The following is a 24,352-nucleotide window of genomic DNA, read 5'->3' as shown; positions in this document are numbered from 1 at the left end:
AAAGAGAAGAGGGACATGGACCCATGAGACAGTTTTCATGATGCACAGGTTCTCAGACCATGCCTGGGGAAAGAAAAAAAGGGAGGCAAAATTGTAAAAACAATAGTTAACACTGATACAGATGTTTACCGGGATCCAGGCGCCATTTTGGACACTTTACGTACATCCACTCTTGTAAGAGACATGTGCATCTTCCAAAACAAGCTCCGTTGTTAAGGATAATAACCCAGGCGTGTGGAAAGCACGTCGCTGTTTATAAGGGTTTTCACCTGCATCATCTCCTTTGCATATAGGGCCTTGATGGAATATGTTAGTGATGGCAAATCACAGGGACACTTGAAATTATGTCTGTCTGCAACACAAGCCATGTTTCTGAGATTTGGAAAACAGGCTTTTACCAACTGTTTCATGAAAACAAGAAAAGCAAACTTTGCTGCCAAGAACCTGCTATAAAAGTATGGTCAGTGTAATAGCGGGAGTTAAAACATCGCTTATGGTCAGATAAACTACAACTTCTTGTTTCTTCTGCCTCATTTCAAGACATTCCTACGTCCCCTCCCCTGGCTCTTGGCATTCTTGCCACACTGGCCTGGTTCCACCGTCACAAGCTCACCTTGCTTCCTCACTGCCAGACACACTGCTCCTTTGTTGGTAATATTTTCCCCTGCCTGTTCCCCAACATCTGCCCATTACCACCTGGCTTCTCATGGATGGATAGGCTGAGAAAAGCCCTACTGCGTGCCCACCCCACTGCCAGCTATGTCAGATACTGCACTGGTTGGTGGTCTGTCTTCTTAGTCAACTTGGCAATGATGTCTTCATTTGATAAACGTCTGCCTCCCCCACAGAGAGCTTTGTGAGAGCAGAGATCACGTCTGTTGTTATTGTTGTATCTGTAGCACTGAGCATAGAACATATTAGATCCTCAGTAAATGTCTGCTGAATGAGGAAGTAAATTTGTCTAGCTCCTACATTCACTGGCTATGTGACTTGGATATGTGTCTTATAAAAATGCAATCACAATGCCCACCTGTTGAGAAGACCATGTGAAAATATGTCTGTGTATACTTAGCCCAGAGCCCGGGAGAATCAGCACCGAGAGGGAGGGGTAGCGTGGCCCAGTGGTTAAGGGCACTGATTCTGGATGTAGATTGCCTGAATTATGTAAATGGATTCTGCCATCAACTAGCTATGTGATGTTGGGCAAGTTGACCCCTTGAGGGCTCCGTGTCCTCATCTGTAACGTGACAGAATAACAGTATTTATTTCATAGGGTTGTTGTAAAGAATAAATGAATTATTATTTATCAAGCACCCTGGACGGTGCTTGGCACGTGGCACACTTCATATAGTGTTAGCTATTGCTGCTGTAATGTTTGGCCAAAACGAACCATGAAGGGCAGCCTTGTTGAGCAGAATGGATCAGACTCCTCAGAATACACACATCAGATGTGGCAGAGGAGGGGAAAAGAGGGGGGCACTTAAGGATTGCGGGGATTTCCTAGGGAGCATGGGCAAGGCTATCCCAGCAACCCTGTCGCTGAGCTGACACCCAGGTGTTTCATCAGCAGCTGCCTCTTTCTTTTCCTGAGTTTCAGAACCTAAGAAGCCCATCCTGGTTTTCCCCATTGTCAGGATGCACACTGGTGGTCTCCACCAGGGGGAGAGAGCTCCTGGGGTGCAGAAACTCAGGCGGTATGGTGTATAGCCTGGCGCTGCTGCTTTCGAATAAAGCTGAGAAAAGGAGCCAAGAGGGAAGGCAGCAAGAAAATGAATTTTAATTCAGCCTAAATGAGGCTTAATGTTGGAGTGAGTATTTCCCCAGAATTCAGATGAAAAAGGCATCATCCTAGGAATATCTTCGGCTAGTGAGAATGAAATGATGAAGGCAGGCAGAGAGTTGAGTGAAATATAAAGACACTTTACCAGGTTATCAGCTTCATTATATGATGTATTTGGATTATACTTCGCATTGGTCCAAACAGAAAAAAAGGAAAAAAAAACTAGCTTTCCTGCAGGTTTATAGTAACTGCTAATCTAGGTTTCTGATTTTGTCCTTCAAGATCCTTTAAACCCTCAGTGGGGTTTTAAAATTCAAAGTCGACTGCAATAATAAGTAGAAGGTAAATGAGAAACTGTCAGATAAGCCACCATGGAATGAGAGAAATTGCTTATACAACAAAGGCCTTTAGAATGCTGGAGGGCATTGGGTCTGATAAGGATATATTTAAGATGGTTTAAAATAAAGAGCGGACATGCCACAGACCAGGGATTTCTTAGACACTTTTGACCTGCATTCAGTGGAAGAGATGTTTGGAAGAATAGGGAAAGAGGAGAGAAAGAGATGCTGCTCTCTAAATGCAGTGTGATTTCAATGGCACTTACAACGCTCCAGAAAGAAATTTTATTCATTTACATCAAAAATGGAATTTCGGCACATTGGATTTTGTGTTCAGGTAACCTGAATGTGTACCTTTATAATCACAGATGCCCACACGTGCACACAAACACAGAGAACATATTTGTGGCTAAGTGAATGCAAACTCATTTGGGAAAAAAAAAAAAAATTCCTCATTCGAGAGACACGTCTGCTGCTGTTTTCAATAAAAGGCAAGGAAGGGAATGGGTGAGAGGGTCTTTTTCACATAATGGAAGCTGACTCTCCCTGGGAACAGATACAAAGTGCCGATAAGCCAGCAGGATAAATCCAAATGCCGAGTTACACGTGCCTCCGGAAAGGATCCGGTGGTAATGAGAGCACAGGGAAGAGCTTAGGTGTGCGGGTGGAAAGCAGTCCCCTGTGCTCTCCGGCCTCAGTTTCCATTCTGTGCAATGGCCTTGTCTATCACACCTCTCAGGAGGAGACCGTGAGATTGCAGGCCAAGGGTCTGAGGGCACTAAGAAGGCGACCTGGCAAAAAAGAAACAAAGAAAGAAAAAAGGAAGAAGGAAGGGAGAAACGTAGGGAAGGAGGAAGGAAGGAGACAATCCCGTGAACCAGGCTGAGAATGAAGTGGGGCAAGTCGCTGACCTCAGGGGACTGACAGGGCACCAGGGGCACTCGAGCTGAGAGCGTGAGGCCCTGTGAGGGCTGGCACAGATCCTGAAATGAACGGGATGAGGGCAAGTTACCACCCCCTGGATTTCAGCGTCCCTCAAGCCTCCTGGGGACTCTGAAATAAAGCCGGGCTGATCAGAAAAGACCACTCATTCACTTCAAAAGAGGAAGAAAGAACACAGATCTCTGCTCCTCCTTCTCAGGCTTGGAAAATCTCCCTCCCGGCACTGCTCTAAGACAGGCGGCTGTTTCCCTCCTTGTTACCCAGAACGTGCCCGGCCCTGGCTTCCCTCCAGGCCCTGTAGAATCTCTGAGCCTGATAACCTGGGTCAAGTCCCCCCCACTGCCACTCCAGGCCGTGCGGCTTTGTGCCTGTCACTTAATGTCCCTGAGCCTCTGTTATCTCATCTGTTAAATGGAGATAATAATCATAATCCCTGCCTGGAAGAATTGTTGAGAAGCTTAAAGAGCTTTGTACAGGGTCTGGCTCGTTAGAAAGGCTCAGGAAGTGCTGATTCTGATTATGATGACGACGCTGCAGAGCAGTACAAGCTCAGCCGAGGGTGGGTTCTGGAAAAAGCAACGTGAGGAGACAGGGTCCGACCTCATGGAGCCCCCTGGGGCTCTTCGTGGAACTTCTCAGTCCAGTCAGTTTGTTCGTTCACCTCTAGAGTAAAGGGCTGGCATGGGAAGAAGGTCGGATTAGACGGATCTTATCTCCCATGGCTGACATTCACCACCCTCTAAACCCTTCTCTATCCTATCGAAACATGTTCTTATCTGTTCTCAAAGATGTTTGAAGGGACTTCCCTGGTGGCTCAGTGGTTAGGAATCTGCCTGCCAATGCAGGGTATACGGGTTCGAGCCCTGGTCCAGGAAGATACCACATGCTGCGGAGCAACTAAGCCCGTGCGCCACAACTACTGAGCCTGCACTCTAGAGCCTTCAAGCCACAACTACTGAGCCCGCGTGCTGTAACTTCTGAAGCCCGTGCACCTAGAGCCCATGTTCCACCACAAGAGAAGCCACCACAATGAGAAGCCCACACACCACAACGAAGAGTAGCCCCCGCTCGCCACAACTAGAGAAAGCCCGCGCGCAGCAACAAAGACCCAACGCAGCCAAAAATTAAAAAAATAAATAAATAAATTTATTTTAAAAGAAAAAAGATGTTTGAAAAGCCCCAGTGTGATTATGTTGGACCACAGCTTACAGTCCTTCCATGGGTCCCATTGCTCTGCAGGCCCATTGGGCCCGATGCTCCGTCTCTATACCCCAGCCTCCCTCCACTGGCCTGCCTCCTGTTCCTCCGGTTTGCCCTGCTTCCCCCTCCTCAGGCCTGCACACTGCCCCCTTCTGCCCACCATGCTCTTCCCTCCCTCTCCCTGACCCCATCACCACCCTGAATCCTATCACCACCGCCTCCAAAAGTAAATCTTACTCGTTCTCTATCCAGTATGGAAGCCACTTGGCTACATGTGTCTTGGAGCACTGGAAATAAGGCTACTCCGAGCTGAGATGTGCTGTAAGTGTAAAAAAAAACCCCACTAGATTTCAAAGAAAGAGTTCTGAAAACAAACCAAGAAGAGGTAATATATCTCAGTAATGTTTTATACTGGTTACATGTTGAAATGATAACACTTTGGAATATGGGGTTAAATAAAACATATTGTTAACATGAATTTCACTGCTTTTTAAATACTTCTTAAAAAAAAATTTGGACACTAGAGAATTTAAATTTAGACAGGTGGCTCACATGTTACTTCCTCAGGACAGCACTGCTTTGGAGCTCAGGGCTCCCCCCGTTCCTCATCAAGGCCACCTTCAGCTCACTCACTAGGCAGGAGTTCTTTACACACTCTCTGGGTACCCCCAGCTTCTGCTCTACAGCTATGTCCCCTTGCAACCATAATTAAATAGCTCTGCAATTAGTTTGTTACTATTCAGTGCAAAGTCCATGAGGTTGGGGGCTATGTCTCTAACTACAACTGTTTTCAGTTGTAGCCTCAGCTACAGGCATAGTGCCTGGCACTTACAGAGTACTTGTCTTCATTTCCTGTTGCTGCTATTATAAATCACCACAGACAGTGGCTTAATGCAGCACAGATTAATCTTATGCTTCTGGAGGTCAGAAGTCTGAAATGGGTTTCGCTGGGCTAAAGTCAAGTGTGAGTGGGGCTGAGTTCTTTCTGGAGGGTCTAAGGAGGAAATTGTTTCCTTCCCTTCTCCAGCTTCTAGAGGTCGCCCACATTCCTTGGCTCATGGCCCCTTCCTCCATCTTCAAGCCGACGGTGTTGCTTTTTCTAATCTATCCCCGACTCCCCTGCCTCCTGTCTTCACTTACAAGGACACTGTAATTGCACTGGGTCCACGTGGATAGTCCAGGATACTCTTACCATCTTCAAGATCCTTAATTACACCTAAAAAGTCTACTTTGCCACGTAAGGTAATTTATACACAGGCTCTGGGGGTTAGGACTTGGACATCTTTGGGGAGCTATTATTCTGCCTATCACAGTGCTCAAAATTTGTTGTTAAATGAATCAATGAATGGGTGGATGGATGGATGCCTTTCTAATCCCATTTCCTATTTCTTCCCAGCAGCTTCTCCCCAACTCTAAGAAGCCATGCTTGCTTAGTCTGGTTGCTCTCCTGGAATAGCTGCCCTTCCCCCATTCCCCTCTGTTTCAGTTCTGACCACCCTGGGGTCTAATTCAAGAGCCATTTACCCAAAAGAGCCATCCTCCTGTTTGCCTGAACTCCTGAGTCTCCACCACACATTTCACATTAAAGAACATGCTCTTACTTTGTTCTTTAAACTCTTAGTTTGTTCTACTCTCAGAGGTGGATGGTAGGCTCTTCCAGGCAGGGCAGGGACCGTGCCTTATACTTTCCCAACTCCCCCATCCTTCCCTGGAGCTTAGCACCAAGCTGGGCACCCCACAGATGCTTAAAAAGTAATGGCGCGGTTGCTCTCACAGCTCTGCCGGGAGTGACCTCCCCACGTGTGAGGCCATGATGCCAGCGCTGGAATTTGTCTTTCTTTCCCATGAAGACTGTTAACACAGCAGACCGGCATTAACCCAAGTGAATGTGGGATGGTTAAGTACAAAGTCATTTTGGCAAAACGTGCATTGCTTCACTCTAAGCAGAAATCAAATGTTATGATGCTACATTATCAGGAAAAGTACATTATATTTGGCATCATCCCAGGATTCAAAGACACAAATAGCATTAACCCTTTAGTGGCTGGGTCCTAGTACCAACATATGGTCCTTCTCTACATAAAGACCTCCCTGCATGTACCCTCTCTCACAAAAGCACGCACACACACACACACAGATGTCTAGACTTGTCCCTGAATAATCTTCCAGCCTGAGATTATCTTTGCAATTAGCTATCTTATAATCACAGGGTTGCTCAAATCTCTCCTGATGAGAAAAAGATGATGATACTGATGATCATAGTGATGATGTCCTGATTGCACTGGGCATTAAAACAAAATTTTAAAATTTAACATGCATTATGATTTACTCATTATCAGCAGTCTTTGCAAAACGTAGTTGGCTATTTCACACTCTTTGAAAATAATTTGCATATTCTGAAACAAATTATTAGTAAGAACATTGGACTTCAGGTCAAGAGTCTGGCTCTTTTGCCTCAGCTGAGTCACTGATTTGTTGTTGACCTTGGAAATGTCCTTGTGCCTCTCTGGGCCTCAGTGACCTCACCTGTAAAATCACGGCATTGAATTAGATGATGTATCAGATAGGGATGTAGCAGAAATCTGATCACCATGGCTAAACTGAGTAAGTTCTGCTTTAGTTTTCTTCCTTAACAAGAAGCCAAAGATGGTCAGTCCAGAGCTGCTCCTCCATCCTTAGGGTGTGCCTCTTGTCTTCACGGCTTCAAGGTGGCTACCACACCTCCAGGCATCTTACTGTTTCCCAGAAAGGAAGAGGGGGAAAGACTATGGGCAAAAAATGTGTTGTGCTCATTGAATTTGTCCCCCTTCCTTTTACTTTAATTGGGAAAAAATGTTTTCCTGAAGCCCCAGGAAGTTTATTTCTTCTGATTCTCATTGGCTAGAGTGGGGTCACATGGCCATCACCTGCTACAAGTCATTGTTAACTGAGCAAACTGTGATCATGAAAAAAAAATCAGGGATCAGTTAGCCAGGAAGAAGGATGGAATGGCTGTTGTGTGGGCACTCAGCCTCGTCTGCCACAGATAGCTTCTAAGTTTCACTCTGTCTTGGATATTCCACGAATTGCACTTTAAAACCCATCATTACCCAAGGCAGTGTTCTCACTACATTGGGCACTCATGTATACAGTGCTTACTCCTGGTTTGGATTAGCAGATTAACCTCATTAGCATGTTAGAGACTAAGTGTGCTAATGACATCATCTGGCAGAACGCAGAGTAGGGTGGGGATGGGGAACCATCCATTCACTCTGCCTCCCCTTATCCCTGAAGGAGACAGGCAAAGAGAAGGCAGCCATGTAACCAGTGGGCAGCAGGAAAACCCCTTCAGGCTGATATACCTTCCTCTTCCTTGGAGCCTCCGCCATCCTTGCCAGCAGCATCCTTTACTTTTTGTTTTCTGCTGTGGACATGTGTGCCTTTGTTTGACCTCTCATAACTCCATGAACATTTTACTTTGGGAAATTCTGCCTCCCTTGATGGATGTAGGCTTGGTGGGGGCACTGATGGAGAGGTCATCCAAGGAAGGCCAATAGAATGGTGTCCCCTGGAGACTGGACCTTTAGCAGAGTGATGTTGGGATGGAACATCCTGAAGGCAATGTCACACCACCAGCCGTGGATCCTTGAGTGTCTCTGGCGCTACCCTTCGTAGCCCATTTCCCCTTCCCCTTCCGATAAGTACCTTCCCTGACTAAAGCAGCCACAGTCAGCATCTCTTTCTTGCAACCCCCAAACCCTAACAACATTAATTCATCCTACAGGTACTTGAATACATCAAGGAGTTCGTGATGCTTCTGGACAAACACTCGTGCCAGGGTACTTGTCCTGAATCTAACTCTAATCCACTCCAGGATCTTGTACACACCTCTTTGCCTCTCTGTGCCTCAGTTTCCTCATTGGTAAAATGGTGGGTTGGACCAGACCTGTAGCTTCAAACTATTCTCTGAAGTACTTCAGGATTTCTCCCCAGAAAATCCACAGGAGTCTACATGGGAGCTCAGGAGAGGCCCATTATAATGGGCTCTGGGCTCCCCACTCGACTTCAATTAGAATAGCTTGGCTTTCATCCAATTTCTGTGTTGAGCAGGATATTTTTTTATTGGTCCTCAGCTAAAAATAAACGTTTGAAAAATGATGGACAATATGATCTCTAAAGGACCCTTCCAGTTCTGATGTTCTGTGATTCTAAGCAGGTGGAATACTTGGTAACATCTTTTCATTCATCAGCATAATTGGGAACACAGGAATGCCTGCCAAAACATAATCTCTATCTAAATAAAATCTTCTGTGTGCAAAACAACGGCAATGAAGGACATTCAGAAAAGAGCAGGCTGTGTGGAAGAACTAGAAACAAACAAAGCACAGATCCCTGTTTTGCAATTCTGGCAAAGCTTGATATGTAGATCTGGGAAAGGAAGCCCACCACGGCTTTACCTCCTCTTTGCTGTTGTAAAGCAAAGAATGCAAACTCATATGCAAACCGAATCTGGGCCCCAGGTTTCACTAGACACATTCAACGTTTTAAAAACTTTCAATTAGTTATCACCAATATTCATAAATTGGAAAATGCATTTAAAAATTATGTTTCCTGGCTTCTTTTGAAAAAACGGAAGACGTGACAAGGTCGGCCTTGCATTCTAAAAGGATGGCAGTCAACCAGAGCAGGACAGCAACTGTCCCTTTTAGCTGGGGCACATCTGCTTCACTCTGCAGCAGGCCCACCTACTCCTTCCTATAAGCCTGACCCCGGAGGCCACATGCTGGCCACCAGGTAGGCCTTCACTTGCACTATGCTTTTTTGTTTTTTCCTATTGCAGGGTAATGGTGAATGAAACGTAAAATATTTCTTACAGCCCTGTCATTATCCAAAGTGGAGAAACAAAAGATAGACTGAGAAAGGTATGCTGTTCTAGAAAGACAGGGCAGAGATGCTATTTATTTATGATAGTGGCTTACAAATGGGGGTAATTCTGTATACACACACGCACGCACACACACACACACACACACACACACACGACGTGGCAATGTCTAGAGACTGTTTTTGGTTATCGCAGCTAAGGAGGATCTGGTGGGTAGGCGTCTGGTGGCTAGAGGTCAGGGATGCTACTAAATATCGTACAGAACGTAGGGCAGCCGCCACAACAAAGAATTATCCAACCCCAAATGCTGACGGTCCCCTGCTTTACGGATTTCTGTGGGTTTAACATACATCGGCCCCTTCACTCTTTTACATTACCTGCCTGGGCGCTGCCCGGGCCCTGCCCTTCAGGCCTTAGTGACACAGGCCTGGCTTTGATGACTACTGAGCCAGAACAGGAAAATTAGGCTCCCTCCTGATGGCGCAAGGGTGAAAATAATGATAAAAACTCTGACATGGGTGTGCCCTCCACGGCTTCACTCTCCCAGTATTTGCCCTTAGGATCCGCATAAGCACGCTGGGAGGAGATGCTGTTTCCCCAGGTTAGGCCCAGTGTCACTCAGTCCCCTGGCTTTGGGCCTCATCGCATGTAAATGACGGGGCAAGGCCCCAGGCAGGGGTGTGGAGTCCGTTCTGGGCCTGGTTGCCCAGCTCCCCCTTTGATTTTGTGAGCCAGTCCACAACCCTCCTGTTACCAGTATGTGCTCTTGACCTGAGTTGAGTTGCTGCCAGCAAACACAAAACCCAGGCTGATATCCACTGTGCTTTCCCCACAACGAGTGGGCCTTGCTGGAAAGGGCTAGGAACGGCTGTCCAGGAAATCAGATGGGAACTGAAAGACACTACGATGTCTGGGGAGGCAAAGAAGCAAAGTCAGGGGAGGTGATATAGGTTGAATCTAAGAGATGGGCACAGCATTGCAAGTGCTCGACTGAAGAGGGCCCACATCCAGGCCCAGGGCAGAGCAATTCGGCAGCAGAGAGTCAAGGAGGGTGCACAAAAATCCGAGGTGAAAATGGCTCATTACTTGTTACTATTTATTCATCCATCCATCTACCCATTCATCCTTTCCGCACCTATTTATGGAGCAGGATTCAGGCCTTGGGCAAGGTATGTGGCCCCCAGGCTCGTGGAATCAAAACCAAGCTCTGGGATTTGCCACTGTTTCATCTCAAGCAAATTGCTTCCCTCTCTGAGTTTCCTGATCAGTAAAAGGAGCAGGTAATGTTTCCATCTTGCAGGAGGTGACGTGAAGATTAAATAAAGATCTCCTTAGCCCTGGTCTGACTCAGACCCTCCCTAAACGCCTGGCTGACTCCATCTCCCCTTCTTTCCTCCCACAGATGCCACTCAGCTCACACAGGATTCCTGCAGCTCACTGAATCAGGGACAGCTTCTGGGGTCACGTTTCAGCTCAAACATACCGCAAAAGACCTTCGTCTTCCATGGAAACAATTCTCCCCCATGCGGTCGGAGAGTCTTTTGTAGATCACTACATCACATGGGAAGCAGGATGCAGAACGCCCACCAGTAAGCAGAAAGCACATGTGTGACGTGTGAGGACGTGCATTCCCACAGCAGTCGTGCTCTTTGTCCTTCTTGTAAATTCCAGTTTGACTTCTTAACCCCTCAGGGGCATCAAGGAGAAGCAGATCCACAGCTGTTTTGGGGGGGGGGGGGATTTGGGGGATGGGCACCCTCTCTCATCAGGCACTTATTAAGGACCTGGGGTGCATACAGTGATAAACTATTATTTCAAGCTCCCACTGCTGAAGGCCCCATGGCCCTCTAATGGATGGTCTTCAAGAAGGAGCCTGGCCTGTGCAGATGGTGTCTGTCTGGATGCGTGTGCCTACTCACCAAGTTTGTACCACATATCACGGATGGAGAAGCCAATTAGCCGTCTCATGTCCCCGTACCTAGGAGGAACAAAAAATGTCTGCTTCAGTCACCATCTCAGAGATTCTCATGAACCCCTACCCCCCCTTTCAAGAGATCCAAATGCAACCTACTTATTCAGGATTTTGTTGTATTTGGCGTGTGAGAACTGCTCCAGCTGCAGAGAATCCTGAGTGATAAAAGCCACTGCCAGATGAAAATAGTTGTTCCACAGCTGTAAATGAAAGAGTGGAGAACAGTCATGGAGAGGGTCTGAAGTGGGAGAGCATATTAAACGCTGGGTAATGTGAATAATTTATGAAGATGGCAGAAGACAGAGACAGAACCAGTTTAATTCTGTGTGCTGCAATTTTCTAACTGGCACTGACTCTGAAATTAACATCCCGGCCAAAGCGAGGATAATTGATGGATTTCTCTAGGTGCCGACCACATCGTCTCTCTGACAACAGGATTTGGGCAAGGAGGAAGATTTTTAGGGCTGCTTTTTTATTGTTGTTGTTTTGCTTCGTTTTGTTTTTTTGAAAGACAAATAAGTCGCCCCAGCTGGGTGCCCTGGTGAGCTGGTTCTCTGCCCTAGAATTAGAGGGTGATGAGGGATTAAGTATTTCAGAGACTCTCAGCCTCTCTGGAAGTCCTCCCTAATTCACCCGACAGCTCAGAGGACCAGCCTGCAACCTATTCCATCTTAGCATATTTTGCCTTTTCCTTCTCTTTAGTTCAATGGTTTTGAAGTGTGGCTCTGGCCAGCAGTATCAGCATCATCTGGGAACTCATTAGAAATGCAAGTTCTCTGGACCCAACCTTGACCTACTGAATCAGACCCCAGAAATCCGTGTGTTCACAAGTACTCTGGGTGACTGTAATGCTAATTTGAGTTCAAGAACCACTGAGGGCCAAGTTTACAGGTAAGCTTGTCATAACTATAACATTTACATGATCTCTTGGTGCTAAATGGAGAGACTAATAATAGAAGCCACTCCACCTGCTCATGGTGAAATAGATCAGGTAAAGTGTCCAGCGCAGAGCAAGGGCTCCAAAGATTAGCAGCAGTGACGGTGATATTGACACAGGCTACAGAACCGAGAGATGGAGACCCAAACCAAGGTATTGTTGAGCCTCAGCGAACCCATCTGCAAAAGGGGTACCTGTGTATCCACTGCAGAGGGCTATGGTAAAGATGATGTGTTTAAAGGGCATGAATCTCAGTAAGAGCTCCAAAGCACTGGTTTGCCCTATTATTCTTTTCATTATTCTAGTGACTCCTTTGGTACCAAAGCAAATAGTACAACCTGGTGCCTTCGGTGCTCAGGGGCAATTATTACAAGATGCCATGGCCCTGCAAGGAGCAGGTGGGGGGGCAGCTTTGCTGGACAAAGCCCACACACTTCCAGCCTCCTCTAAACATTGACTAGCAAAGGGAGGGTTAACACCAGCTGGGGAAATCACCTGCCAATGAGACCTTCATCCTTCACTCAAAGATGTTCATCGGGAGTTTCAGATGGCCAAGACTAAGTGAAAGGCAGCTCTACCCTTAATAAAGCCCTTATTGCTGCCCAGAGTATTATTTTCATATGGGCTTGTGGTTCCAGTGTCAAAAAGGAGCAAAACAAGCCCTTCATTTTACCATGGGCCAGGCACTTTCCCACACATCCCTCCTTTCATCTCTCAAAACTTGGTAGCCATTATTAGGCCCATTTTACAGTTGAGGAGACTGAGGCTTAGAGGGCTTAAGTATTTTGCCTAAGGTCACACAGCTTGTTAAACATAGAGCAGAGCTGGGATTTAAACCCAGGCCTACTGATTGACGTTCAAGTCTCTTTCTACACGCTGTGATCAGTCTTTAGCTGAGGATCCATTAACACATATTTATTGAACATCTTCAGTGGGCCAGGCATTGTCATCATGTGGGGATAGGGCAATGGTTACACAGACAGCAGTCCCTGCCCTTGTGCAGCTCGTACTCTGTTGAGGAAATGAGCTTTCCCTCCTTTACTTGAAACTTTATCTCCCAGAGTCCAAAAAGACCAAGTCTCTCCAGGGGTGCAGTGAAGTGACCTCCTGGCTTGTGGCCCCCGTAAAGTCAACTCTGCACACAGAACCCGGAAGGATCGGATCGTATCACTCCCTTCCTCAAAGTCCTCCAAAGACTGCCCATCACCCTGAGAATCAGAGCTCCGGCTCTTCTGTTTCCGTAGTAACCTCGCTTATCCAAACACAGTAAAGGTCAGGGCGTCTCTCAGCCACTCTGACTGTCCTTCCTCCTGGCGTCCCCATGACTTGCAGGTTCTGAAAATGTACTGTTTTGGTCTGCGTAAGCCCAGAGCTCACACCTCCTCCCGTTTAAGACCAGGATATGAAACCACAAGCCAAGGAACGGGAAAACCTGGTCATAGGACATGGAATGGGTTATTTTTAGGGTGAGAAATTCCTGAATATAGGGGATTTCATAAGAATAATCAGGATACAACAGGAAATAGGTATGTGACAAAGTAAGTTGAATTGGTATCGCTTTTGAGAGTAATTCCAGAAATCCCCCTCGCCCAACCATGTTTGAGAATACCTAGACACTGTCAAATCTAATTAAGCATCTTGCTAGCCTCTATTCTACCTGACTTGGTCCTTTAAAAATGTTTTCTGTCACACATTCCTGATTTTCTTTTTTAAAGTTGAGATATAATTCACATACCATAACATTAATTTTTTAAAGTATATCATTCAGTGGGTTTGAGTATACTCACAAGGTACTACAATTTTCACTACTACCTAATTTTAGAACATTTTCATTGCCCCAAAAAGAAACCGTCCACCCATTAGCAGTCACTTCCATTCTTCCTTCCTCCTCAGCCCCTGGCAACCACAAAGCTACTTCTGTCTCTGTGGATTTGACATTTCATAGAAATGGAATCAGAAAATACGTGACCTTTCTTTAGTGTCTGGCTCCTTTCACTAAGCATGACGTTTTCAAGGTTCATCCACGTTGTCACAGGTGTCAGTACTTCATTTCTGTTTATTGCTGAGTACTATTCTGGGTATAAATATATATGGATATACCACATTTTGTTTATCCATGATGGACATTTGGTTTGTTTCCACCTTTTGGCTATTATGGATAATGCTGCTATGAACATCTACATATGAGTTTTTGTGTGGATGTATGTTTTCAGTTCTCTTGGGTATATACTTAGGAGTGCACCTGATTTTCTTTTGACTTCTCTCCTTGAAGATCTTTGTGGACCATGAGACCATAGATCCACTGCTTCTTCTTCTTAGTGGATCAGAAATGGTGCCCTTAAGTATCTCACCCACAGCCCCTGCCCAGTTCTGCCCATGAGGCTCTGTGGGTCCAACTTTGGAACTGAGGGAAGGCCGTCATGGTCAGTGGCTCTGTCCAGTGCCTGAGAGCTGAACAGTGGCCACAACTAGACACGGCTGGGCACTCATGATACTTCTTGCCTGCATCTTCCTTGACTCTTGCTCCTGAAGAATCAGAACCAAATGAACTAACCTGGCTTTTCAGGCAATTTCCAGTGTCTTCTCCCTCAGCAAACTGCCTCTTCCAGGGGAGGGGGAGGGGCTGATCTGCTCAGACTCACAGATAGAACACAAGCATCTTGGTCTCCGTGGCTTTGCTCACAGTGGCTCTCACACCTGCAGCATCTAACTTCCATCCTTTCATCAAAGCCCAGCTCGAGACCCACTTCCTTCATGAGGCCTTCCCAGAAGGCAGAGCACATCAGGTCTGCTCAGCCCTTCCGGATTTCAGGAGCATTTAGTAGGTGCAACCACAGACGTGGGTCCATCGTTCCGCACCTGACCTTGTGCTCCACTCACTTCCCGTGACAGGATCATCCAGTGGTTAAGAGCACATGCATCAGTGTATCACAGACTAGGGAATGGATACCAGTCTCTCTCTTACTAGCTGAGCTGTCTTTGGCTAGTTACTTGACCTTTCTGAGCCTCATTTTTCTTACTTGTAAAATGGAAAAAATAATGGTAACTACCATAAAGGATTGTTATAAGTGCTGGTCGTAGAGCATTTGTAAGCCCTGTCTTTTCCGATTGTAAGTTCCACCAGTACCAAGGGTTCTGGCTTCTACTTATTTGTATCCCTAATGCTAAATTCAGTACGATGGCTCGAATACAGCTGTGCTCCAGAAAATATTTATTTATCGATCACCATTTTGTTAGAGAGATTCTCCAGTTGTTTCCAAAGATCCCAGATTTTTCTTTCCTCCCTGGCCCAAGCTGCCCGGTGGCATTTTATTAAGAGCCCAGCCTGGATGGCTCAGAGAAGCCACAGAATCTTTGGCAAAACACACGGGTTCCTTTTCCCTGGGGAAGAAGTAAGGTGATATCTGATTGGGAATTTCATATTTTGAAATCGTAGGACAATAGAAGGTTAAAGCTGGAATAAATTTCAGGGTCATCTGGTCCAAATCTATTACTTCACAGACGTAAACAGTGAGATCCAGATAAATTAACCACCCACCCAGTCATACCGCTAGTGGATGTAATTAGAATTCAGCTATTTTTAATTAACTCTCAAAAATTATAAATGTAATATGCACACAGTAAAAAAAATTAAATGACTGAAAAGATTAAATAATAAAAAGTTATTTTCCATCCTACCTTGGACCCTAGTCTAATTCCTCAGAAGAAAATGTTGCTAACAATTTCCTGGATATCCTTCCAAAAATTTTTGTGTATAAACAAACATATATATATAGACATCTTTTCTTAATAGTCTGCTATACTTTGCTTTTTTCTCTCATCAATATTTCTTGCAGATGTTTCCACATTAGCATATACAGATCTGCTTCATTCTCTTTTATTGCTGCATGGTCTTCTGCTCTAAGAATGTACTTTAATTGTAACCAATTTCCTATTTATAGACATTTAGCTTGACTCCAACTTTTTTCTTCTTTAGCACTGGTGCTGTAATCAACATTCTTGTTTATATATCTTTATGCATGAGAGACTGTTATGTAGTATACATTCCTAGACGTGGAACTGCTAAGGCACAGGGTCTATGCAGATATTGTTATTGTTTGTGTTGTCTTTGTTGTTTGTTTTCATAGATACTGTCAGGTTACCTTCCAGAATTCCAATCCAATTACAAGCTCCATTGTCATGGGCAAGTTACCCTGCCTCTCTGAGACTTTAGATAGTATCTAAAGGGGGTACTTATAAGGACAAAATGAGGAAATTGCTACCTAGTAAACTCCTACTCAGACTTTTTTTTGTTTTTTTTTTTTTTAGAAATGACTTTTCTGGGTTTCTTTTTTTTTTTTTTTATAAATTTATTTATTTATTTTTGGCTGTGCTGGGTCCTCGTTTCTGTGCGAGGGCCTTCTCCAGTTGTGGCGAGCTGGGGCCACTCTTCATCGCGGTGCGTGGGCCTCTCACCATCGCGGCCTCCTTGTTGTGGAGCACAGGCTCCAGACGCACAGGCTCAGCAGCTGTGGCTCACGGGCCCAGTTGCTCCGCGGCATGTGGGATCTTCCCAGACCAGGGCTCGAACCCGTGTCCCCTGCATTGGCAGGCAGATTCTCAACCACTGCGCCACCAGGGACGGCCCCCTACTCAGCCTTTTGATCTCAGTTCAAAAATCACTTCCAGGGGACGCCTTCCCAGCCCGCCTGGACTAAAGTAGATCCATCCATTATTTGCCCTCATTACACCCTGTTCACAGGATTCATGACATATTTTAAGCAGAACTAATTTATTTTCTGTCTCCTCTACTGGATGTAAGCATCATGCAAGCAAGAACCTCATTTTTTTATTCCCTGTTGTATATCCAGTGGCTAGGATCATGTCTAACCCAACATGTACTCAGGAAATATTTGTTGAATGAGTTCATTAATGAGCCCAGCATGCCGCATGTGTTCTTGTTAAATCCTCCCCAGAAACTATGCTATTGGTATTATGATTCTCCCCATTTTAGAGAACAGGGAACTGAGGCCCAGAGAGGTTGAATAACTTGCCCAAGGTCACACAGTTACAAAACGATGAAGCTGACATTTGAATCCAAGTGTATCTGTCTCCAGAACTGGCATTCTTTAACCACCCTGCTCTTCTGCTAAAATTGCTCTTCTTCTTTCTTGGTTCTTGTTAGCCTTTGTCGTTGGTCCAGTTTTCCACTGGTTCATCAGATATCTTTACAGCAGAGACATCAAGAATGTCTGATCCTATAAGTTTCTTTCTCAATGGCCTTGAATTATTATTTACCCCAAATTCTTATTTTAAAAAAAAAGGACCCAACACCCAGGGTTGCTGAAATGCAGTCAGCATACCCACCTCTGTGGTGCAAAGGCCCAGTTGCCATGGCCATTCTGAAGATGCCATTGATTCTGGGAGTAAAAGTTTCCAACTACAGATTCAGGTTGGGAACATCAGTCCAGAGGTTGTCTAGGGTCCTCAAGCTGAAGCAGGCAGGGCCGCAGAAGCTGTCCCCAAGCATGTGACCATCTTCCTGCCTGGTGGAGGCGTCCTGCCATGACCTCCCTGTGCGTAGTGCTGTGGGCCTCTTCAAGGTGTCAATGAGTGCTCCCTCTGTGTCTGTGCTCCCTCTCTCATGTTTTTTGCCATCACTGGTTACATTTCCCATTATAAAGACCAAGCCTGCCCTCATTCCTCCACCAATGGCTGGGAATATTCTGGAAGCTTTTCATTTCACAGGGTCTCCAGTACAGGTTTAAAAATGATCCCAAGGTGGTCTGGTGCCCAGAAGCTGATCCAGAAATGCCTCAAGACTAAGGCTGGAATTACCAAAGGCAGAGCCAATTATAGCTTCCCAAGTAGAGAGAACGGTCTTAGTAGCAATCAGACAGCCACCTAAGATGGAAAAAAATTATTTGGAGCCAAAGAACACATCTGAAGTGCAACCACTGATTCCTGGACCAATCAGAGTTTCCAACATGGAGAGTCTAATTCTGCAGCCAATCATTGAAGAGCTCCCTGTCCCACAGCCAGCAAAAGCTAACAAGGGCAGACTGTTTCTGGAGCTACATAGAGCTGTCTCCTAGATCCGAAAGGCACCCTGTTCCTAAGAGACAGTGCAGAAGAGTGAAAAGAGCTTGAGTATTGCAGACAGGCCTGGGGTTGAATCCCAGAAGACCCACTTAATAGTTAGATGACCTTTAACAGGAAAGTCAACCACTTCTCTGAAGCTCAGTTTCTTCACCAGTAAAATGGGTATATCCCAACCTAACAGGGTTATGGTAAGGATCAAAATGCCCTAAGTCGATGCCTAATAAAGGTTAGTCACCTTCTTCAAAAGCTTGGATGCTAGAAGATGGATTTACAGTCTGCTATTGAGACCCCAAGATCCTTGAAGGCAGGGCAGTGTTCTGTTTTGCTTCTGAATTTCTCAAGGCATGTTGCAACAGCCTGGACTCATGAGAATTGCTCTTAAACAAAAATTCTCACTGAGTTAAACTCGAAATCCTCTCTTGGTCTTCCCTGACCATGAAAACAGATGTGAATCTCAAGGCCCAGCATCTTGAATAGGGCCTGGGAATGCAAATTTTTTAAGTCCCAAGCAGGAAACATCATTTGTCTAATTCCCAGGTCTTGTCACCTACAGAATGGCACCCACAGAGCTTCTTGCTTTTTGCCCTTTGAATCATAAAACCACAGCTCTGGAAAAGATATTAGGGATAATCTCATTGTACCTGTCCCTCCTCTGGGCAGCAGCTGGCAAGGCCAACTGCGCTTAGTGGTGGATACTGTTCCTGCTGATATTAAATGCATAATTAATGAAACCGTAAGAAGAAAACAAGGCATGTTCCAGGCAGGGTACAGAGAACAAATCCATTCTCACACAAGTGAGGAGAAGGTAGGAGAACAAAGATAAGTTTGAAGAATGATCCTGTCCTTGAGTGCTTCCCACTAAATATATGTGGAAGTCTCATTCGAAAAAGAGACATTTCATTTTGTAATGTTGGCCACTTTCCCGTTTTACAAATCTTGTGGGTGTGAGAGCCCTAGGCAGTGTTGTGGTGACCAGAAAGATGCCTCCCTACTGTCCTGTTTGCTGAGGACTGACATATGCGTTCCCAGACCTGACACATTTAGGACCACCACCACTGTCATCATCATCACATCAAAATGATAATTATTGTAATTATAATGAGCTAACATTTATTAACCAGCTACCATGTTCCTGGCATTCTTCTAGGTATTTTACACGAATTAATTCACTGAATCCTCTCAACGATCCAGTGAAGTAGCTACTATTAGTGTCATAATTTGATGTTGAGGACACCGAGGCACAGAGAGGTGAAGTAATTTGCCTAAAGCCACACAGCTCATGAGCTCAAACCTTCCATGTATGAAACCCCCACTTCTCTGGGCCACTCTCAGATGCAGATTTTCTTTCAGGAAAACTGGATAAAACCTAAAAGAATGGCATGAAGGACTAAAGCTGAGCTTCTCTTGGAAAGTACCCCCCTAAGACCATGGAGGAGAGCCAGAGTCAGGAAATCAGGTCCGAGGCTATAATTACCAACGCCCACGGAAAGAGATGAACAAACCAGTCAACAGTTTTATGGCCCAAACACTGCCTTGCCACTGGCCCCTAGGTGTGTTGTTCCGAGCTGCCCCTCCAAAAAAGCAATGGCCTTGTTAACTCCCCTGATCGTACTCGTAACCAGAGCCTGCAGGCACCTGGGCCACATTTGGAAGGGGAACAAACACGTCTCCTGATTCAAACAGCCAAAGTGACATGTTTTGTTTCCGTGTCAAAGATTTAGAACTCTCACGCAGACCCTGCCAAGCAGTCAACCCAGTGTGGTGGTGCACCTCTACCTCTAGCACGTGGCTGCAGTGATCTGCAGGCTCTGGTGCCAGCCGCTGCTGTGCTTTCGTCCCACCTCTGCACTGACACGCTGTGTGACTTCAGGCTGTCTGCTCATCGCCTGGGAGTCTTAGTGTCCACAGCCCTCCAGTAGAGAAAGTAACAGTCACGGTAACTACCTTGTAGGGTAGCTGTAATAAGGACTGAGAAAGATAACGCCTAAAGTGCTTCTTGTGAGATCTGCACGCACAATGCTGTCAGAAAATGGCAACTATTCTTTTCATCATCATTATCATTATAGTTCAGTTGCCTGATTTAAATGCAAGGTAGTGGGAGAGAATCTTATTCAAAGATAACATTTATTAAGTATTTATAGGCCGGTGCTGTCTAGCAGAGCGGATCTCACAGACCTCAGCCCAGGCATCACCTCCCCAAGGAGACCTACTATGAGCCAGGAACACAGCATAGACTCCCTGTAAGTACAGGTCTTCACACTCCCGAAGCTTACCTTCTACCAGAGAAAAGAAAGAGAACGGGCATGTAGGCAAATAAGAAAGATAGCATGGAGGGGCTTCCCTGGTGGCGCAGTGGTTGAGAATCTGCCTGCCAATGCAGGGGACACGGGTTCGAGCCCTGGTCTGGGAAGATCCCACGTGCCGCGGAGCAACTGGGCCCGTGAGCCACAACTACTGAGCCTGCGCGTCTGGAGCCTGTGCTCCACAACAAGAGAGGCCGCGATAGTGAGAGGCCCGCGCACCGCGATGAAGAGTGGCCCCCGCTTGCCGCAAGTAGAGAAAGCCCTCGCACAGAAACGAAGACCCAACACAGCCATAAATAAATAAATAAGTAAAATTAAAAATAAAATAAAATAAAAATTAAAAAAAATTAAAAAAAAAAAGAAAGAAAGATAGCATGGAGTGCTATGAAGAGACTAGAGCAGGCTAAGTGGTGACACACAGTGGCCATGGGGCTGTTAGGGGACCTTCAGAGAGGAATCAGGCAGGGGAGGCCTCTTGGAGGAGGAAGTGTTTGATCGGAAACTGTTGGGACCTTCCTTACACGTGAGTTCCCCTAGCAAGTGCCTTGGTACGTTCCTGTTCTGGAAAAACCCTACGAAGTAGCGAGGGGAGGTGTTGTGAGCATTTTACAGATGAGTCAGCTGAGGCACGGATGCAGTCCAGGCCTTGCCTGAGGTTCCTCGGCTGGTCAGAGGCCAGAGCCCAGACAAGAACTGAAACCCCAGACGAGCAGGCAGAAAAAGCCATCGCCCCAGCTTGCTGGCCACTCCCTAAGCTTGTGCTGTGAGAGATCCTGGGGGTCAGAGGCTTCCCTGGAGGGGGGATCCCCTTTTAAGGGTCCCCTCTCTCACACCTCCAGCCAGAGGTAGCAACCTGAACTTGTCCACAAGGCTTTGAAGAGTTGGTTCTTCTTGCCTGGGCCCTGAGCAGATGTGTCGCCCTGTCTGCCCCAGGGGCATGCTTTGAGGCCCCTGAATCTCACAGAGTTCCCAGGTCTTGTCTGAGCACTAAAAGTGATTTCTGGAGGAATCAGAAAGTCACAGAAATGTACTCGTGAGCTTTATCTTTCAGTATCTGAGAATGGCTGCTTTTCTAGGCTCCAGTGAATAAAAAAGTAAAAAAAAAAGTAATACATTTTTAAAAGGTGGCATCCACTTTGACAATGAATGAATGCAAGTCTCCTCTTCAGCACAAGATACATCATACGGTCACATTTGCATATGCTGCTCAGTTGATGACTATTTAATCAAGGGCCTGGTTCCAAACGCTGAGTACTTCCCTCCCTCCCCCCTCCCCACCACCGCTCTGTGGAAACAGCCAGAGACACAGGCATAGCTTCCGAGTGTTCTGGGATGTGTCTGGTGGAGCAATTAGCCCAGATTGCTGGAGCAGCCCGGCCAGGGCACTCCAAGGGCAAGTCTGGCGCCTCACACTCACCTGAAACTCAAAGTTCGTGTTTTCCAGGAACTTCTGGTTCATGGTTTCTGCAAACTTGTTGATAGCTCTCAGGAAGACCCTGGAAGAAGGGAGAAGGTCACCAGGCCATCTGAGCACGCTACCCCAGACACCCCTCCCCCATGCTTCAGACTGAAGTTCCTTTAGTTCCAAAGACCCAAGGAAGAGGTTCGTTGACCCACATTAACACCTGCTCTCACTGTAGACCTGGGGCCATGTTTGCCCTGTCCTGTCTGTTTGACTTCCTTTAGTAAATCTGTATTGTCTCTTGTTTAAACTGTTACAAGCTTGTGGCAGAAAATTCATGCCATGCAGGAAGATAGAAATATTGCCTCCTCCCAAATCAAATAAATAAACGAACAAACGACACACCAGCAATCCTATCATCTGGGGAAAACCATCACTGACATTTTGACAAACATAATTTCAAAGGTCTCCCTAGACGTATATACACAAACGATATTATAAAGATAGCATTTTGATAAATGGGGTTAAACGATAAATTCTGTTTCACAGCCTCTTTTACTCAACAATAAATTGTGTGTTCCTTTCATGCCAGTGAATTCAGATATATATCATCCCTTTTAATCACTGAAGAGCATTCTATTGTATAGATGTATCACAGTGTATTGCATCAGTCTTTTATTGATGGACCTTTACGTTGCTTCTCAGCATTTTCTGTTATAAACAGTGTTTCAGTGATCACTCTTCTATGTGTGCCTTGTACCTCCCACATATACCTCTTCTCCACTCTTCTTCTCGAGATGGTAATGCTGATCAAATCTTACATGTATTGAACATTTTGTTACCTGTTGTCAAATTGTGTTTCTTCTTAAATGTCTTCCCATCCAGCCCCTCCTCTCCTTCCTCCCTACTCTCTGGTCTTACAGCCTCTTATCTCTCACCCTTTCAACCTCTAGAGTGAGTTGCCCTATGGAACAGTTCCAATCCTGTCGATCACCCGCCTCAGTGGCTCCCCACTGCCCACAGGAGAAATCTAAACTCTTTCTCTTGACCATCAATGCTCTCCATGATTGGACCCCACCTTCTTTGCTAGAATCATTTCTCACTATTACTTTGTGCTTCTGGTTGTTTTCTGAGTTCATAGCTGTATTCTTCCTTTGTATAGAATGCTCCCTCCTTCTAATCGTTTCAGCGCAGGGTCTGCTGCATCTTTCAGGCCCCCAGAGGACAGTCAGTGCAACTGCCTTTCCAGACTTCATCATGGTCTGCGAATGAGTTATTTGTGTGACTCAGTAACGACTGTCTCCTCCAACTAGACTGTACTTTTCTTGAAATCAGAGACTCCCTCCATGATCTCATCTACTCTCCAATCTACATGCCTCTGACTCCCAAATTTTATATCTTCATCCCTGGCCTTTCCCCTGAGCTCCAGCTTGCATTCCAGCTCTCTGCTCTATACCTTCACTTGGATGACTAATAGGAATTTCAAGCATACATGTCAAAAGCTTGACTCCTATTACCTGCCTTCTTTCTGTCGTCTTCCCATCTAAGTTACAAACAACTCCATTCTTCCAGTTGCTCAAGGGGTAGGGGGACTTAGCATCCTCTACTCTCCTCTTCCTCTCACAGCCTACACCTGACCTGTCAGCAAAACCTCTTAGCATTACTTTCAAAATATATCCAAATTCAACTACTTCTCGTCACTCACTGCCACTGACCTGAACCAAGTCACCATCATTTCTGTCCTGGATTTTTGCAGTCACCTCCCAAACTGCTACATGCCCAACTGTGCCCAAGTCTCCACTGTGTGTGTGTATTTGTAAAATCTAAAAGGGGAGGGGCCAGATCTTCCCTGTACTACTGTCTATAATTTTTGATTAACAGTGGACAATCAATAATTTCTCTACTGAGTGGCTGGTCCAGGGAAAATGTCTATTTGGCTACCCATGGGAAGCCAGTAAAAGGAAGTGTTTATCAGCAGGTTATTGCTTTGGATAATAACTGGGACTCAGTTCTGCACGGGAACTTCTGAGTTTAGACTGTATTGAACATACTTGAGCATCAGAAGTGTCCTGGGTTATTTACCCATTAATACCAGCCCCTCCCTGGTTGAAAGTTGCTCTTACGGACATTAAATCCCTAGCACTTCTGGCCTGCCCTGCAGGTGGGCTGAGAACTCTCCTGTAGCCAGAGAAAGCCCAGAGAATGAAAGAAGTAGGAAGCTCTCAGGATGCATGGGAAATGTCCACCGAAGCTGCAGGTATATTTTGGGTGGGCCACGAGTGTGGGAAAGGCAACTATAGCATGTGCTTCATCAGGCGTTGCTTGTTAGGAAGCTGGGCTAGATGTTCATTAAACACTAAATATTTGGTTTTTGTTTTGTTTTTTTTTTTAAAGATCAGCACTTCATTATTCGACTTTGTATAACATCCATCTGTTAGAAGCCAGAAAGAGAAAATGTACATAAAAAAGCTTTGAAAGTTACAAAACCTTGTTTAAATGTAAAGTAGCAAACAGACCTAAGACATATAGATAA

At 45.7% G+C, this 24,352-nt stretch overlaps 1 protein-coding gene across 1 annotated transcript in view; it reads right to left on the bottom strand.

Moving 5' to 3' along the window:
* The window catches only part of DOCK2 (dedicator of cytokinesis 2), a 418,871-nt gene that overhangs the window by 62,958 nt on the left and 331,561 nt on the right, over positions 1–24,352 (bottom strand). The window contains exons 31-33 of the mRNA XM_028163781.2: positions 21,835–21,913; positions 11,196–11,296; positions 11,044–11,102 (exon numbers count right to left, since the gene is read on the bottom strand). Coding sequence (XP_028019582.2) covers positions 11,044–11,102; positions 11,196–11,296; positions 21,835–21,913 — 239 coding nt within the window. The remainder of the gene's footprint in view (positions 1–11,043; positions 11,103–11,195; positions 11,297–21,834; positions 21,914–24,352) is intronic.

The sequence above is a fragment of the Balaenoptera acutorostrata genome, chromosome 2 (assembly GCF_949987535.1).
Source record: "Balaenoptera acutorostrata chromosome 2, mBalAcu1.1, whole genome shotgun sequence".
Lineage (NCBI taxonomy): Eukaryota > Metazoa > Chordata > Mammalia > Artiodactyla > Balaenopteridae > Balaenoptera > Balaenoptera acutorostrata.
The sequence above is the reverse complement of the archived record's forward strand: the minus strand, read 5'-3'. Positions and strand labels throughout refer to the sequence as shown.